The sequence below is a fragment of the Gobio gobio genome (genome assembly GCF_949357685.1).
Source record: "Gobio gobio genome assembly, chromosome: 12".
Classification (NCBI taxonomy): domain Eukaryota; kingdom Metazoa; phylum Chordata; class Actinopteri; order Cypriniformes; family Gobionidae; genus Gobio; species Gobio gobio.
Window position 1 is genome coordinate 43,334,459 of NC_137105.1, and position 19,433 is coordinate 43,353,891.

The 19,433-nt window shown below is 41.7% G+C and overlaps 2 protein-coding genes across 3 annotated transcripts in view; one reads left to right on the forward strand and one right to left on the reverse strand.

The window, feature by feature from the left end:
• Positions 1-1,639: 1,639 nt before the first annotated feature.
• xrcc3 (X-ray repair complementing defective repair in Chinese hamster cells 3) lies at positions 1,640-8,580 on the reverse strand. Its single transcript, XM_079831174.1, has 7 exons — positions 8,207-8,580; positions 7,991-8,128; positions 7,690-7,902; positions 4,305-4,459; positions 4,019-4,231; positions 3,872-3,918; positions 1,640-2,125 (listed from the first exon to the last, which is right to left on the reverse strand). The coding sequence occupies exons 1-7, from the start codon at positions 8,259-8,261 to the stop codon at positions 1,894-1,896; spliced, it is 1,053 nt and encodes a 350-aa protein (XP_079687300.1). The 5' UTR covers positions 8,262-8,580; the 3' UTR covers positions 1,640-1,893.
• Positions 8,581-8,786: 206 nt separating this feature from the next.
• Positions 8,787-19,433, forward strand: part of brf1b (BRF1 general transcription factor IIIB subunit b) — a 108,193-nt gene continuing 97,546 nt past the window's right edge. Inside the window, exons 1-2 of one of the 2 annotated variants that reach the window (XM_079831175.1) lie at positions 8,787-9,023; positions 9,578-9,778. In XM_079831175.1, coding sequence (XP_079687301.1) covers positions 9,598-9,778 — 181 coding nt within the window. In that variant the 5' untranslated portion in view covers positions 8,787-9,023; positions 9,578-9,597. Of the gene's footprint in view, positions 9,458-9,577; positions 9,779-19,433 lie in introns of both variants that reach the window. The other variant, XM_079831176.1, reaches the window with a different exon arrangement.

Here is a 19,433-nt window from a genome sequence, read left to right on the forward strand (position 1 = left end):
TAGAAAGGTGTCAGAATACACAGTGCATCGCAGTTTGGGGCGGCATAGCCGCAGACCAGTCAGGGTGCCCATACTGACCCCTGTCCACCACCGAAAGCAGCAACAGTGGGCATGTGAGCATCAGAACTGGACCACAGAGCAATGGAAGAAGTTGGCCTGGTCTGATGAATCACATTGGATGGTCGGGTGCGTGTGCGTCGCTTACCTGGAGAACACATGGCACCAGGATGCACTATGGGAAGAAGACAAGCCAGTGGAGGCAGTGTGATGCTTTGGGCAATGTTCTGCTGGGAAACCTTGGGTCCTGCCATCCATGTGGATGTTACTTTGACACGTACCACCTACCTAAGCATTGTTGCAGACCATGTACACCCTTTCATGGAAACGGTATTCCCTGGTGGCTGTGGCTCTTTCAGCAGGATAATGCGCCTGCCACAAAGCAAAAAGGGTTCAGGAATGGTTTGAGGAGCACAACAACGAGTTCGAGTTGGCCTCCAAATTCCCCAGATCTCAATCCATTCGAGCATCTGTGGGATATGTTGAACAAACAAGTCCGATCCATGGAGGTCCCACCACGCAACTTACAGGACTTAAAGGATCTGCTGCTAACATCTTGGTGGCAGATACCACAGCACACCTTCAGGGGTCTAGTGGAGTCCATTGGCGGGTCAGGGCTCTTATGGCCGCAAAAGGGGGGCAACACAGTGTTAGGTTGTATATTGTATATTGGTGTAGGCTATATTGCTTATAAAAAATATTTATTTAGTCAGATACTGCAACTTTTGAATTGCCATCAGTGTTAAATGGTTTAGCTGGTTATATGCTAACTAGCTAAACATTAAAATAAGTACAACTATCACATTTTTTCATGTCCTCTGTCCTTGTCTCACAGCTGCACATAGATCACTGCCCTCAACTTCAGGATTAGATGATCTATTAATTATATAATCTATTAGGACAATCCCATGCAAGATGTGGCATTTACAGAGTTTTGTTGGATCTTAGCTCCCTCTGCTGGACAGAATCGCTGCAAACCCGGAGGCTGCACTCTCTGGGCCGCATTTCTAGGACCCTAGCAATGATTTCGTTGTTTAATTGATATATTGTCCTAACCAACCCCTAGCCCTAAAGTTGGTAATGCTGTTCAAATATTTAAACTAATTCAAGTAATTAAGTTTAAAATGGCTGTTTTGTTATGGTGGGAAAAGTTTGAATCAGGTCTCCTCTGTTGGAGTACAATCGGCTAGATGGCGCTGTCACAAAAATAACGTGCTTATTATTGCTGCTTATAAAATGGATAGTTCCGGCCCTTGATTATGATTGGTTGAGCTGCTATCGAAGCCGTTACTTGTGATTGTAACATAATATCAGTATTAGTATTATTGCGCCATTGAGTCTGTGTGTTGCTTGGCAACCATTCCGCTTCTGAAGAACAACACTATTTGGCAGAATAATTATTTTTATCAATAGCATTACGTGTCTGTGTTTATGAAAACTTGCATGGGGAATAACCGTTTTATAAAAGCAATAAGCATGTGAAGCCGTGATTTACAGTGAATTTAGCTGTTCATGCACTGTAAATCACAGGCTTTTTACGCTATTGGAACTGTTTTTGTTTGAAAACTAGAACAACACACGGGTATATAAGGAAAACATTTATTCAGTGTCTCAAGGGCATAATATAATAAGTAAAATTATTATAAAAATAGGGTTAGATTTTACAAAATGATTGGCACATAATACCTGTGAGATTTTTATATTAATAATAATGTGCATTCATTTCAAATGGTAAAAATGTAACCATCCTAACAAAATCCCTAAAACATTCAAATGTGCTTTAAAAACATGCATGTCCATTAGCAGCAGGTGAATGTATTCTCCTCCATCTGCAGATCAATCATCATGAAGAGCGTCATCAGGGATCCCTCGGACTCCTTCCTCCCAAACCCCACACAGGCAGCTCGCTCGAGGGAGGTGCGGGGCGAAGACCACTTCTAATTTACGCGGAGCACAACTTCGACTGTCCGATGTTACTTGTCCTGCCAATCTTGTGAGCATGAGTCTCACCATCACTTGATTGGCCCAAGCGATGCCCAATGCAGGAAGCACCTTACTGCCCACCAACCTGTGTACGTTAAGTAATAGAAGACTTATTAGAGAGCTTAAAAAGCTCAAAATATGATCTGTCCATTTTTGTAATTACTTGGGATGTGCGGGAGTAGTCGAATAAAAGACACTGCTGCCAGTCGACATTGGAAACACTAGTTGTTACCACTGCAAGCTTTTCTTGTAATTTCTCCACCTGTCATGTGTACAGGTACTTTTCATACATGAGAAGCTCGTTTAAACCCAGACACACAAGCGGTAATGAACAAAAATACCTTGATGTATGCTGAATTATGTTGGCTACATTTTATTTGAGGAATTCTGTTTATAATAGGCTATTGAGTTTTAACTTATTAATCATGCACTGCCTAATGATTCAGGTGTTTTGAATCATTTATGTCTATATTGGTTAAGATTGATTAAGTGAAGGCTTATGTTTAATGAATTATGATCATAATGCAAGGCAAGCATATATATTTTTTTCATTCAGTGTGGGATTTGACTTTTTGAATACTAGATTAAGTAGGCCATTTCAAAGGAATCGCATGTACAGATTTTTAATTGTACTCTCAGAGTTTGTTAGACTAGTCGGTTACAAAATTTCAGTTTAAACGTTAAAGGTTTAGTTCACCCAAAAATGAAAATTAGACCACGATTTACTCGCCCTCAAGTCATCCTATAGGTGTATATGACATTCTTTTTTCAGACGAATGAAATTGGAGTTATATTAAAAATGTCCTGGCTCTTCCAAGCTTAGTTACAGTGAAAGTAACCCTTGACCCCTTGACGCATGCATATTGACAAACGCAAAACAAAACACTGGTCATGAATTAGAGCAGGGGTGTCCAATCCTCCTCCTGGAGGGCCACTGTCCTGCTGAGTTTAGCTCCATCCCCAATTAAACACAGCTGAACCAGCTAAGCTGGTCTTATTAGGCATATTAGAAACTTCCAGACAGGTGTGTTGATGCAAGTTGGAGCTAAACTCTGCAGGACAGTGGCCCTCCAGGACTGACTTTGGACACCCCTGAATTAGAGTCTAAAATTTGAATTTTTAAAGAGAAATGGCCTTTATTAACCCCCGGAGCCATGCGGAGCAGTTATATGATGGATAGATGCACTTTTATGGACTTCAAAAATGACCCAAGTCAATGCCATTATAAAGCTTGGAAGAGCCAGGATAACTCTGATGTTATTCGTCTGAAAGAAGAATGTCATATACACCTAGGATGGCTTGAGGGTGAGTAAATCATAGGCTAATTTTCCTTTTTGGGTGAACTATCCCTTTAATGAAATTAGTTGTGGCGCACATCCCTAGTAATTACATTAAAGTGCATCACAGTGCTGGGTAGTAACTGATTATATGTCATCTGGATTATGTAATCATATTCCAAAAATGAAATACTTGTTTTATAATACTCCTAATCAGACTACAGTTACATTTGTGTTGATTACATTATTTCTTAATATTCACAAAATGCCAGTCAATTATTTTTTGTTTGCAAGTTTTGTTTCTAAAACAGCATATTGCTTAAATATGTTCAGAAAGTCTTTCAGATTAAAAGTCACATTACCTTTTAATAATATTAGCAAGCTTCAATAGATAAATGAGTCGGGTCAAAACTAATCTAAAAGTAAACAAAAAGTCAGATTATATAAACTAAAATGAGTAACTATCTTCAATTTTCATCATGTAATTTGTACAACCCAGCACTGGCTGTTATATTTTGGCCCTTTTGCTGCTGGCAAAACACAAACACACTCACCCATAGTCGCACCTTCCTGGATTTGGGCCGTCCACAACATCTGTAACCTGGGACAGACAAATACAGTGTGAACCATTTCTTTGTATAGCATATACAGTGCATATTGTAGAATATCTCTGATTCGGTGTTCGACTGCCGCTGTCTGACCTGGTTGACGCAGACTACAGGTGCACCATATGCATGACTCAGGCGGTGGAGTGTACTGGAAAAAGCCAGCAGGTGCCGTGACCTCTGTATAGCCTCATCAGCCTGGAACTCACTGCGAAACAGAGCCGCCACAGAGTCCACCACCACCAGTCTGACCAGACCTTGCTTCAGCAGCACAGGCACACGCTGAGACACGCACGCCTGCAGAGCCTCCTGCTCACATATGCACCAGCATTAATACCCTTCTAATGGTTAGTAACTTGAGATGAATTTTTGCCAGTCTCACCAGGTCAGATGCATGCTCGATGTAGACGCTGTCAGTAAAACGCCGGCTGTGGATCAGAGCTGGAGGCAGATCTGGTCTGAGCCGGGACTGCTGGGTAATGAGTTGCCGTAGTCGTTTGATGGGGAAAGAGTCCTCAGTGCAAATATAAACTGCTCCTGTTAAATGACCATATACAATGTGATTTAAAACAGCATTTCATCAGAAATTTGTCAAAACGATTACTTTCTTCTCAACTCTCCTCGTACCCCAGTAATCTCACATGTTGCCACTAGAGTTTCAGATGATATCTCAAACTGTGCTCATATTTCACAAGATACTGAAATAAGTGTCTATTTGATGCATTTATAATGAAAACGGTCTTTGGCAGTGGTTCTCAATCAGGAGGCCGGGGCTCACTAGGAGACATCAAGATATTCTTTATTTTATTGACCCCACTTAAAGGGATAGTTCACCCAAATATTAAAATTACCCCATGATTTACTCACCCTCAAACCCTCAACTCACCTAGGTGTATATTACATTCTTCTTTCAGACGAACACAATCAGAGATATATAAAAAAAAATGTCCTGGCTCTTCCTAGCTTTATAAACGCAGTGAATGGAGGGTGAGATTTTGAAGGCCAAAAAAGTCATAAAAGTAATCCACACGGCTCTAGGGGGTTAATACAATCTGAAACACGAGCGATGCATTTGTGTAAGGGCGTTTTCACACCTGAAAGTCCGCACCAAGGTCCGAACCGAAGTTCGTGTTTTGATACATTTTATACATTCGGTTAGTTTTGGTTTGGTTTGGTTTCACATTGCAATTATGCGAGCGCACTAAAGAACTTTACATGACACACTTGCGTCCACTCGTCATCTATGTGGGCTGCATCTGGACATTGATTGGTTTGTAAACGGACATGCGTCTGACGTCAGCGTCTTTGATAAGAATGAATGAACGGACGCATATCGTTGCCACTATTGAACAGTGCGCATTGCTTGAAAAACTTTCTTTAAAAGTGGACATTTCAAGCTTTATATACACATATTTCTCATGTTTGTGAGACAAGTAGCCTGGTTTATTTGAGACGCTCTCCAGTTCATGTGCAAAGCATGTGATCGCTCCCGTGATTATTGTCTGCTATAGACCATTTGCTTCTTATTTATTAAATTCAGGCAATTATCTGATGAAACGTTGATTAAAATTAAGATACAATTTATACAAAACAAAATTCACATTAAAGAAAGGCTTTCTAAGCAAAATCATACTAAATTTCTTTCAAAATCATTTCTGACCTTCTGACCTCTTTTCACTTTTCATAATCAATGCAGCCTAGATGAAATTTAAAAATAACATTACAATATTAAAAATAAACAGGAACTTCCTCTAAATGGTCTGAAAGTCCGAACCATACAGAAAATGCTTTCACACTAGAAACGAACCGAACCTTTGTTCAGTTTGATCCGGACCAAGACTACCTCTTTTCGTCTGACCAAATTTCATCAAATTTCAAACAAGGTAGGTGAAAGCGCCCTTAGAAAAACATCCATATTTAAAACTTTATAAACTAAAATAACTAGCATCCAACAGAAGGCGGTGTGCATTGATTTCCGGTGAAAGAGTAACCCCTGACCTGACACATGACGTACTGACGAATGCGGAAGCGCAGAGGATAGCGCAAAACAAAACACCGGTCATGAATTACAGTCTAAAAAGAGAATTTTTAAAGAGAAATGTCAGAGGAGCTTGAGTTTGTTGCCCAGCTCTATTTGTTTGAACCGCGTGAGGCGTCAAAGCTTACGCTACTCCTGCATCCTACGTCACACATCACATCAGGGGAAACTCTTGCCGTAAGTCGACTTGCATAGGCCGTCTGCCGGAAGCTAGTTATTTTAGTTTATAAAGTTTAAATATGGTTATTTTTCTTACAAAAACCCATCTCTTTGCTTCAGAAGGCTTTTATTAACCCCTCTGAGCCGTGTGGAGTATTTATGATAGATGCACTTTTTTGGACTTCAAAATCTATTAGAGCAGTGGTTCTCAGGCTGCCTCTAGTGGTACGCAGAGGAATCACGAAATAGAGTAATGTTAAAACACAATAAACAATGTTGTTTACATTTAAGTACAGTACAGTTTTAAGTACAGTACAGTTTTAATTAAAATTTTAGGTACAACAGTGTTAATGTAGAAACTGTGTATTTATAATGTTAAAGTGGTTGACAACAATAAATATTCTTATTAGGAATAAACTGCCTCGTTTTTTAACTGTGCAGAGATGTAGTTGAATAGCTACTGTATTTTAATGTTGGTCATTAAAGTGGTACTTGGAGGGCCAAATATTTTCTGAGGTGGTACTTGGTATCAAAAGTTTGAGAACCACTGTATTAGAGCAATCCCATATGCAAGATGTGGCATTAACAGAGTTTTGTTGGATCGTTGCCCCCTCTGCTGGTCAGAGCTCATAAAGAGTCACAGGTGACTTTAACATGTCTCAACTCCCAAGCACAGAAGAAAAGCTGACTTCAAAATAAAGACAGCCATTCACTACATTATAAAGCTTGGAAGAGCAATTTATATTAAAAGACACCTGTTAACTGCAAAAGAATTAAGAATTAAGGTGAAGAATTAAGGGTGAAACCATCAGGAACCCTTTGGTCTCCAGCGCCACCATTTTCCAAAGCTGCAACCTACCTGGAGTCTCCAGAAGTGCAAGGTGTCAGGATCTCAGAGACTTCAGTTAGGTAAAGAATCCTAAAAAATTACCCCCACTAGATAAGAATCACAAGCTGAAGTGTTGTAAAATACATGAAGAAGGTTTTTTTATAGGCTTTATGGACAGATAGGTTGAGAGTGACTCTTGAAGGACCAGCACCACATCCTCTAGTACCACTGTTTGAAGAATTCATCTTCCAGAATCTGGCAGTACGTTTTGGGAGTTCATTTTAGTCCATTCTGAAGTCCGTTTTGCAGAGATGGACTAAAAATGAACTCCCAAAACGTACTGCCAGATTCTGGAAGATGAATTCTTCAAACAGTGGTACTAGAGGATGTGGTGCTGGTCCTTCAAGAGTCATTAGTTATTAGGATTACTGTGGTTTGGAATTGGTCAAATGTGCCTGGAAAAAAAATATGATCAGAAAATCAACGTGCCTAATAATTCTGCACTCCCTGTATAGACTACACCTAGGATATCATTTTCATTTTTGGGTGAACTATCCCTATAACATTTTTTTTTTTTCGTGGAAGAATTGGAACTTCCAGTCTAGGAAAACCTGGATATATGAGGGAATTTTAAAAGTGTGATACCTGTAAATTAACGTGTGTGAATACTAGACATGGAAATGCAATTAAATGTTCATTTTATTGAGTAGAAATTGAGTTAAACATAAAAGAGAGACTTACCTGAGTTTAGCCCTCCGTTTTCCTGTGGATACTGGACAGACAAGCAAAGCTGCAAACAAAACTGAGTTTTCCCAGCGGCACTCTCGCCTGCCAGCTCCGTTATTCCTCGTAACGGGAGACCGCCACGCAACAGACCGTCCAGAATGGGGCAGGCAAAAGACAGCCTGTGTCCGGGCTCCAAAAGAGGACATTCTCCCTGGATCAGCTGTAGAGCTGGGAATACATTCAAATAATAGTTTTGCTTCAAAGATAGCTGATTCTCAAATAATACTAGATGGTTGTTGCAATAAACGAAGCCCACCTGTGACCGGGCTGGACCTGCGGACAGAAGCTGCCACGGCACAATGCAGGCGCTGGACATCCGCCTTCGACAAGCGCGTCAGTCTCTGCAGATCTGGACCAGAGACACAGAGGATCTCCTTCGCTGATCTAAAATTGGCTAAACAATAAAATATCATTAAACAATAAGCGATTTCAACTTTTGACTGAATGTACTCCAGCGGGAACTCGTATCAACCTTTTTTAACAGCAGCAATAATCCTTGGATTCAGCTCGAATTGTTCCCAATCCATCACCTCTCGCGAATCTCCATTTAAGCGGCGTAACGTTAATAAAATAACGTTTATTTATTATTTTAACCTACTAAAACTACCAGCTCACATTTTGAACTGCACACCATTCACTTCCTGGTTAACACGTCATAAATCTTGTCAAAATCGAAGTCTTTAACGATTTTATTTTTTTAACCTGGCGTTGTTTATATTTCAAGGACAGACAAGCGACTACAAATATACAGAGTAATACTTTATTTTAGCAAGTCAATAAAAGAAAGAATGAAATAACGTTTCGGGTAAACATCTCACGCCCTTCATATTATCGCGCTTTAAAACCGGGGTCCTCCACTGGCCCAGTGCATATCAAAATGGGGGTGTTTTGAGTGTAAATGTTTAACTAAGTAGATTAACTGGGATTATAATGAAGATACGTTTATTGTTAATATTTTCTAAAAGAGTAAATCTGTCATAAAGGGCACACGTTAGTTAAATAAACTCATCAAAATAACTAAACAAAGAACTACTGCATAGGGGCCACCCCTCTATATTCAGTTTTTCGAACGGCCCCTAATGCCGTATCCAGAAAGCCTTGGTTGAAGTCACAACTATAATGTTGTTATTAGATAAACTTAAATATTTTACCAGAACTTACTGACACGTTGTTCAATAAAATGCATTGTTTGAAAATTAAATAGTTTGTGGAAGCTAACAATAAATAGGACTCGAGGATACGGGTTTAAACTGTGTGATCTTAAGTCAAGTCTTTACTTCCTTTGACTGGTGAGTGGTTTGCTATTGAAAGCTAGCGTCTTTATATTTAAGCGCGTCTGTATAATATGAAATAAAAAATAAAGCGATACATTAGGCTGTCTGTATTATGTTTACGGTCTTATCATATAACGTTAGCTAGCTTTTCATTGTGTAGCATATGTTGACCTTTATAAATCATATCAAAACATTAGCTTAGCAAGGTTTATATATATACTAGAAATATACACTAGATATAATGCTAATATGAAGTTTATCCTAATATAAATATATATTCAATAATATTCGAATGAAAATGGTTTAAGTGTGCATTGTGTGTCTTTCGAGCGAGGTCTGTTGTGTAGCAGAGCGGAATATCAGCGGCGTTAGCAAGCCGGCGACCCGAGTTCAAATCCCGGTCTGGACGTAGTTTGGTTATTACAATATCGTTCACAATATATTAGATGGTATTATACAATTTTATGAAGTATCTTATTATTATGCTATCCGAATAATAATAAACCGACAATGCAGATGGTGTGTGTGTGTTTGTTGTTAAGTAATGGTGTACATGTTGTCTTCTTCAGGTCTGAATCTTCCTGCCAGTATGAGCCGTCAGTGTAAGAACTGTGGTGGAGTGGACATCGACACAGACCCAGCCCGGGGGAGTGCGGTCTGCACTGCCTGTGGCTCGGTTCTGGAGGATAACATCATCGTTTCTGAGGTTCAGTTTGTGGAAAACAGCGGAGGGGTGTCTTCAGCGGTCGGCCAGTTTGTATCTGCTGATGGTAAGAGATGTTCAACTTTAATTGAACCTGAACACCGGTTTTGTGGGGCACCAGTGGCAATCTTTTTTTAATTTATTTTATCAATGCTTAAAGCAATGTACAGTCTGTAGCAATTAAACAAGAGGAGAAAAATGGGGGATTTAAAAGCAATATAAAATGGAAATAATGAAAAGTTTCACTAAAAATAGGAAACTAATTGCAAACAGGTAATGTTCTTAAAGATAAGTTTAAATTATGTGAGGTAGCCTACTGCTCAATTTATTTCATACAAATATGAAATAGAGGACTAGAATTTCAGTATTTGGATATGTGAAAGTGGAAATTGGTAACCAACAGGATCAGATTTATTACATAAAATTATATATATTTTTAAGCTTAAAACCACATCCTTTTAATACAGTGCACATTCATTATAAATTTCACTCCTAATCAAGTTTTTAACAAATGGACAAGTCCCCCAAAAAAGCTGGATTATATAAAGATATAAGTGTGAGATGAGATAGCATTTTGGTTTAGCAAGCAAATGGACTCAAAACCCATCTTAAAGGGATAGTTCACCCAAAAATTAGCCCATGATTTACTCACCCTCAAGACATCCTTCTTTAAGACGAACACAATCCGAGTAATATTAAAAAATATATCATTGCTCTTCCAAGCTTTAATGGTAGTGAGTGGCGGTCTTAATTTTTAAGTCCAAAAAAGTGCATCCATCCATCATAAAAGTAATCCATACGACTCCAGGGGGTTAATAAAGACCTTCTGAAGCGAAGTGATGCATTTGTGTAAGAAAAATATCCATATTTAAAACTTTATAAACTAAAACAACTAGATCTTTATAAACTAAATTAACGATTTCTTAAATATTTTCTACCTTCATTAAACATTTTCATTTAGTTTTGTGATCTTTATTTTCATTAAACGGGATTATTTCTGCTTTTGTAGGCTCATTTAGTAAACATAAGTAACTAATTTAGACACCCAAACTGGGTGCCGATGTGATGGCACATCATGCTCGGCTAGATTCGCCTCGAACTCGTGCATATTCGGAAGTTACAAAATTTGCAGTGCACACCGGCAAGCGGAATGGGGTCTCGCTCTCTCAACGCGCACTACCGCCCACGCCGCGATGACATTATTTTTGTTGCACGCTCGTGCAGAGGCGTCAAGTATAAACCAAGTTTAAGCTTTGACGCCTCTCTCGTTTTCAAACAAATATGGCTGGACAACAAACTCAAGCTCCTCTGACATTTCTCTTACAAATTCTCGTTTTGGATTTCTAATTCATGACCGGTGTTTTGTTTTGCTCTATCCTCTGCGCTTCCGTGTTCGTCAGTACGTCATGCGTCAGGTCAGGGGTTACTCTTTCACCATAAATCGATGCGTACGGCCGTCTGTCGGGAGCGAGTTATTTTAGTTTATAAAGTTTAAATATGGATATTTTTTTTATACAAATGCATCGCTTCACAATTTTTGGGGGATTCAAAATCAGGACCCCATTCACTGCCATTATAAAGCTTGGAAGAGCCAGGAGATTTTTTATTATTACTCTGATTGTATTCGTCTGAAAGAAAAAAGTGGGATGTGGGATGGTGGTCCAGTGGGTTAAACCATGGAACTGATACGCAGAAGGTTCGATCCCAGCAGTCACCACCAGTGTGTCCTTAAGCAAGGCACTTTACTCCATGTTGCTCCACAGGGATTGTCCCTGTAATAAGGGCACTAGTAATAAGGGTAAGTTGCTTTGGATAAAAGCGTCTGCCAAATGCATAAATGTAAATGTAAAAGTCAAATACACCTAGGATGACTTGAGGGAGAGTAAATCGTGGAGTAATTTTAATTTTTGAGTGAACTATCCCTTTAATCCATATTAATAGATTAACTAAGAAAAATTGCAACCAAACTTGACAGCTAGCGATCACAGCATTTCATTTGCAAAAGCAGCTTTGACATTCTTATAGCAAAAGATCTGCGGAAAGGATGACAGGACATCAATTTGAATGGGCTTGACTCTTCTAACAGGGACATTTGCCATGCTATTAACCCATTACAAATAAATCTCATTGCACTTGCCCAGTTAGCTCATCATGACCAGAATCAAAGTGTAAATGTACTATACATAATTCAGAAATGGAAATGACCTCTTATTATTCCTTTATGAATACTGGAACCGTAATGACTTCTTTAACCAGGGAAGAACAGAGTCCCTCTCAATTTGTCATAGGATGATTTTCTTTTAATGGCCTTTATTAAGGAACGACAATATCCAGTTCTGATTGATTTTTGCTGTTGTGTATGCATAAAATATCATTTCTTAATTCTTTGGATTGTAATCATCTTCATGCATTAAATTGTTATGCTCACCTGCTACAAGGCCTGCATTTTTCCATCTGTACTCTTTACGTGGCTGAGCACTGCTTTCAGTGGGAAGTTTGTGCTTACTCTTCATGTTGAATGTGGGAAGTATGTAACTCTTTGAATGTTTTTGGCCCCATTCACTTTTGCTTTCTTCGGATTCCCGAGAAATAATATTTTTGTTGTAGAGCGAAGAATCTTTTAAAGGGGTGGTAAACCACGATTTCACTTTTCTCACTTTAGCTAGTGTGTAATGTTGCTGTTTGAGCATAAACAACATCTGCAAAGTTACAACGTTCAAAGTTTAAGAGATATTTGCTTTTAAATAAATCAATTTCTAAGGACTACAGCAAACGGCCGGTAGGCGACTACAGACATTCCTCTAGGGTTGCTGACATCACCAGCCCCAATATTTACATAAACCCCTCCTCCGAGAATATTAAATAAGGGGGGGCGAGGCCATTTTGTTTCGCCGCGGGTAGCGTTGTTGAGGTTAGTAGGCTGGAGTGTTGTTGCCGCAATGCTGACGAAACGCTGTTATTTTCATCCGGATTGCAGGTCCACTTTGTTCAGCCTTCCTAGGGACGAGGGTGCGTTGCAGTGCGTTTAACACACAACATGTTATATGCATGTGTGTATGAGACAGAGGGGAACAGGTCGCATTTGCAGCAGATATATGCTGCCCATCATAAATCAAAGAACGAGACAGACAGGGGTCTGAGGAGAAGACTGGAAAATGTGACATAATGGACAATATTCGTCTGCATTTGCAATACACGAGCCGCGGTTCAGCTGCGCGAGACAAACACTGCCAGTGTGAATCATGCACGACGGGCGCTCGCGGCTCCCGCTGCACATTTCACGGAGGAAAGCTTCCACAATCTTCGCGAGTTCAATGCAGGATTCACACAACGGCTTGTCCTGAAAGATGGATTTAAAAACAGAAGCTGTTTACGGGCCACAACCTGTAAGTCTGATTTATTTTTCGTCTATGTGTTTTCCTGTAATAGTTCGTATTGTTAATTGTACATTGTAGCAAGGAAGTACACAGATGACAACGCTGTTTGGCTCTGCAAACCAGTCTGTTAAATGCTCATTCATACTTAACGTTATCCGACAAACACCTAATGTTACAAACTTTTTTTTAAATCTCAACAGCGAACTTGGCATTAGTGTAAATTATTCTTTGATTAGAGCTTTTATGTATTGTTTATCTACAGGCTTGCTAAACATGGGTCTGTGTTTGATTTGGCTACTAGTAAAGTCAATGTTTAGTGTTCGTTTTGGGTTAATAGTTCTTGCGACAGATATTTGGCTATAATCGTTCTAAAAATACAAAAGTAACAGTGCCATTCAGTAGCGATCACTATAGATCCGCAGTCTTTACTCTTGAGGACTGAACAGGTTCTGCTCGATCATCTTCACTAAAATTGTCTGGGTCTGATTCGGGCTCAGATTGGTATGGTTTTATTGACGGCATTGTTTCTAATACTACCCAAAGCACAGTCTATCGGTAAAGGTAAGGGGCGTGACGTTTCCGATAAACGTGCACTAGGCGGTTAGTGAATCACAACACACTGGGCCAGCTGACCAATCTGAGCCCATCGCGTATTTTTGAGGGACTGGCTTCATACAACCCGGAAACCATCAGACCGTTTTTACAAGGAGGGACAGAGCAGTGTAGAATAAAGGTCAAATATATGAAAAATAATGCCATTTTTTAAAAACGAAGCAATGTTACAGTGCACCCCACAAACACAATCAAGCCTTCAAAAGAATGTGTTTTACCACCCCTTTAAAGGCAGATTGTTAATTAGTTCATTAAAATGATCTGAGGAGTGTTGAAAACCACCGTCAGGAGTGTAATTGTCCATGTATTCTCTCAGGTAAAGCTGGTCACTCTCTTCATTGCTGTTTAGATTGTAGTTTGTTGGATTACCGATAATAATGAGAGACTGTAAAAAGGAAAGCAAGGTTTCATTTAAGACGTGTGATGAACCTGAACGGTCATCACCAATCATCACAGAATTGTCCTGATTTAGACCACTCCTTTTCATAGGCGTTTTCTGTGTGACATCAACACGGAAAGACTTGTAGTCTTCAAACAAGCTATCAAAAAAGTTCTCCTGACCATGTGTCATAGATGGACCAGAGTTGTGTTTAATAATCGTTTGAGGGGTAAATTGTGCACCAGATTCCTTGAAGAGTTGGGTACGCCTGCATAGATATAGAATATTGGTGGCATCGTAACTGTGTTTTGATGTATAAGCAGGGTGTGGAAGTCCTTTTTGCAGAAATTGTGTATCTGTTGGACTGCAGCCTATGCCAGACTTGATCTGGCTGTAAGAAAGGTTGTTCGGCCACAAGTAGAGGCTGTGTGAGAGCTGATAAGGTTTCCTTGTGGTCCTTGTAGGTTATGTAGAGATGCCAGGTCCTTCATGTAAATGTCTGGATGTAAAATCCTTTTCAATAGAGTCAAGTGGATAGAAGCATCTCACAGTGAGCCTGAAGTATTCATAAGAAAAAAGAAGAAGAGGTGATCGGAATCGTTTTCAAAGATTCAATCGGCACCTCCGTCAGAAATGACCTCATTTTCATGTACAATGTAGCCATCACTCACCTACACAAGCATGCAAATTGCATTGGCAAATATACACTACTGTTCAAAAGTTTTAGGTCAGTAAGATTTCATTTTTTATAGAAATTAATACTTTTATCTTGCAAGGACACCGATCAAAAGTGATAGTAAAGACATTTATAATGTTACATGGTTACAACTTGCATGGTTTCCTAGTAGTGCAACTGCTTTCAACATTAATAGTAATAATAATGTTTTTTGAGCAGAAAATCAGCATATTAGAAGGAAGCATATTAGATCATGTGACACTGAAGACTGGAGGAATGATGCTGAAAATTCAGCTGTCATCACCAGGAATAAATTACATTAAAAAATTATGTATTTTATAAGTAATAACACAGTATTCCTGTTTTTACTGTATTTCTGATTAAATAAATGCAGCTTTGGTAAGCATAAGACATCTTACTGATCCCAAACTTTTGAACAGTTACAGTAGTGGATTCATCATAAGCATAAGGTCAGTGCATTTACCAATAATCTAGTCCCACATGTGGACTCACCAAAAGAAAACATGACCCTTGTCTCATCAGTTTCTTTGGGTCTGCATCTGGGTGTCTGAAGGGTCGTGCTTCTGGCTGGTACCGTTGGCCAGGTGTTTGTAGTGGTCGCCACCACAGTCATCGCTCCATCTGTGGAACACACTGACTAGAGCAGTAGAAGTTTTTTGATTATTAGTTGAATAGTGCTTTGATGTGCTCTTGTGAATCTCCAGAGTCTTTGGGTCTCTATAAGAATCTCAAAGGTGCCAAAGAAACAAAGTTTCTCAATGTGATGTCCTGTAAAAACAGAAACCTAAAATGTTATAGATTGTTATAATAATCCCAGCTTTATTTTGTTGAATATTTAATTACTACAATAGTAATTTCTCGCTAGAAATTACATCAAAGGTGGAAAAAAAACCCACACACAAACTTTCAGCTGCCATATACTTTTTTTAGCTCAACTATCACGGAATGGAACGCAGAGGATTGTGGGATACAAAGGCCATGAAGGATACATCTATACTGCCTTCAAAAATAGATCAGATGAAGGAGACGGGAAGTAAAGCATCCAAAAGTGGATTCGGATGTGCCTTGATGCCTTCCTACTCTACCTTGGAATGCATTCTCAGAGGGCAGCTTTTTTAAACCTTTCGCACACAGCCATTGATCCTGTTGATGCATAATTACCCTATATACTTTAATTGTAGGTGCATTTAAGAGATTTTCCTTTACAAGCCAGTAAGCAAGCCACAGATTATTTCCAGATGTTGTCAATAGAGCATTTAACTTATTTTTAAGCATTGTGGTTTAAAAACAGGTGATTTTAAACAGTTGAAGAAAGATAACTCATTTCAGCATATGAGCACGCTATCAGAGAAACTGTTTCTCAGCGCAGTCTGAGAGACGTGCAACATAAAGCCGCTGCTCAAGCGCGTGAGAACTGAACTAAGTGTTTTTTGCCGTCTAATTGGGCTTGAACGGTTAAATACACATAACTGTGTCAAAGTGACTACGTATTTGGAAGTAAACAGTCATTTATTTCTTAAGTGAATGTTAGCAGGTGAGAAAACGCACAAGTATAATTGATCCGCAGTGGTGGAAAGAGTACTGAAAAAGCATACTCAAGTAAAAGTACTGTTACTTGTCAAAAAATGTAGTGCTAGTAGAGTAAAAGTACCTGTCCTAAATACTACTCAGGAGTAGGAGTAAAAAGTAGCCCTTTTAAAAGTACTCAAGAGTAGTGAGTAGTGAGTATTATGCTATGAATGTTATTCCACCTTATACCCTGTAAATTAAAAATGTAGCTTCTCTTTTATGGATGATTCTCAGTAAGAACAAAAAAACATGAGATCAACAGTATTTCAATATTTCTCCAAGTTTTTTTTGACTGCTAGCACTAAAAATACAGCCATGTAATATTCAGAGGTGGACAGTAACTAAGTACATTTACTTGAGTACTGTACTTAAGTACACTTAAGTACAGTATCTGTACTTAATTTGTACTTTACTGGAGTATTATTTTTTGGGATACTTTTACTTTTTACTTCACTACATTTGAAAGACAAATATCGTACTTTTTACTCCACTACTTTTATATCAAGTTCCTCAAAGACGAAAGTCATTTCTGTAGCAGCTTTGAAAGTCAGTGGATGATTTTTTTCTTCTTTAAAATGTTTTTATTTATTTTTTATAAATTTTTTTGCAGACAGCCTATCAGTAATCACTCATGTAGGGTCATGTGAAGTTTCCTAAAAAATGTTTGAACACTGATCAGTTTATAGCAAAATGGAAGAAGACGGTTCCTTGGCACAGTGTGTGCATCCATGGCCATACATGGCCAAAAGTGTGTTTCAGTTCCCATTCAGTCGGTCACGTTCGACGTACGTCGGACGTACCGACGAATTGGGATCACTTCTGGGAGCCCCTATCAGCTTCGAGCTATCTAGAACCGGCCAATGAACAATTGGCGTGCGAGATTTGCATCTCGCGCTCCGCCCCGCGCCGCGGGTATAAACAGGAAGCGAGAGCGAATGCACGCTGTCATTCACTTCGGAGCCACACGGCATGAAGACAACTCTCACGCATTTGCTTGAGTTTATCGCTGCTATCAGCAAGAGTATTCTAAGAAGACCGGAGAATCCAGGAAACGAGTGTTGGAGAAACGGCACACTTCAGCGGGATCCGCGCTGACTCATCGGCTGCCTCTGCAAACAGAGAAAAACTGCTGTTTTCACAGCAACGAGCACTGTTGGTCTGGTTGGGCGTTTTTCCTGTTTTGAGTACAGGCACGGGCTGCACAACAATCCCGTGCGCTGTCGCGTTTCCCCCTGAGTGCTTCAGCACAGAGCGTTTCCTCACAAAAGAGTTCACGGGTGACGTGCCGTCCTTTTCAGGATGTCTTACCACCCGTGCGTTTCTGGATGCGGTCGTTCCCTGTCCCCTGCTGACGGTCACAATCGCTGTCTCACGTGTTTGGGCACACAGCACGCTGAGGCGGCGTTTGTGGATAGTTCATGTTCCCACTGCGGGAACATGACTATCTCGGAGCTAAGATCGAGACTCTCCTACCTCCGGGCTGGGGGAGTCCCCTTACCCATCCCACGAACCAGGGCTGCCCCTAACCCGGGCGGACCTGCTTCTTTGGATGGCCAGGGTGATCTGAGGATTACGTTTAGGGCAAACCCGCCGAGCGACCCTCCGCAGGCCCCTAATCCCTCAGCTCCGCAGCCGGTAGAGCCTCCGAGAGAACCCGCTGGACCCTCCCACGGGAGACCAGTGGTGACTTTTGGAGCTCCAGCAGACGAGCAGATGTCGATCGCTGCATCGGAGGGGGAGTTTCAGTCCTCGGAGGATGAAGGGTCAGCTGTACTGCCTCCCTCTGGGAGAGTGGCAACGGCTGCCCCGGACCCTGAGATGGCTGCTATGCTTGCCCGGGCCGCCGAAAGGGTTGGGCTCGAGTGGAACCCTCCACCGTGTCCCGAACCCTCTAGGTTGGACGATTGGTTCCTCGGGGTGGGTCGCGCTGGTTCTCAGCGTCCCGCCCCGACACCTTTCTTCCCGGAGGTGCATGAGGAGCTCACGAGGTCGTGGACGGCACCTTTTTCTGCCAGAAACCGGCCGAGTGACTCCTCCCCCCTCACTACTCTCGACGGCGGGCCAGCCAAGGGTTACGTGGGGATCCCGCCAGTGGAGCGCGCCGTCGCGATGCAACTGTGTCCGGCGACCGCCTCTAACTGGCGCGGTGACCCACGTCTCCCGTCCCGGGCCTGTAAGTTCTCTTCCAGTCTGACTGGGAAGGCTTACAAGGCCTGCGGGCAGGCTGCGTCCGCCTTGCATGGCATGGCGCTGCTTCAGGTCCACCAGGCCCAGGCGCTCCTTGACATGCACAAGGGTAGGCCTGACCCAGAGCTCCTCCGGGCCTGTAAGTTCTCTTAGTTCTCGACGGACCTCGCCCTCCGGGCGACGAAAGTCACCGCCCGTTCCATCGGTCAGGCGATGTCCACGCTTGTGGTCCAGGAGCGTCATCTCTGGCTTAACCTGGCTGACATGAGGGAGACCGATAAATATCGGTTCCTGGACTCCCCCATCTCGTCAGCTGGGTTATTCGGCGACGCGGTCGAGAGCTTCGCCCAACAGTTCTCGGCCGCCCAGAAGCAGACGGAGGCGATCAAGCACATCCTGCCCCGGTGGCCCGCTGCTGCCTCCACCCCGCCGCCGGCGGCAGCGCCTCCGACTACTCGTCGCCGAGGACGTCCACCCGCCGCCGCCTCCGCCCCCGCCAAGGCACCGCAGCAGCCTTCCACCAGCCGACGGCGTGGGGCCGGCCGTGGGAAGGATGTCCAGCCCGCTCAGGCCGCTGCCAAGCCAGGTGGCAAGCGTCGTCGCAAGCGACCCTGAGACGGGCCGCCCAGAGATGGAGGAAACTGCTCTGAGGGAGATGGCTGCAGCACCACTCCTTCCCCCGGAGGAGGGCCGGGGGAAAATCTTTTGTTTGTCTGTTCCGCCGCTGGTCCCAGTGCCAGCGGCACCCAAAACATCAATAAAAGAGCAGTTTCCAATATCTCTGGGTGCCAAGAGAGCGCGCTTGGCGGTGGTCGACGCTCCCATGCCTCGCCACCCTCAAGTACCTCTCCCTTCGCCAGCAGGGGACGCCGGCTGTCGGGACGCACACAAGCGGCCTCCC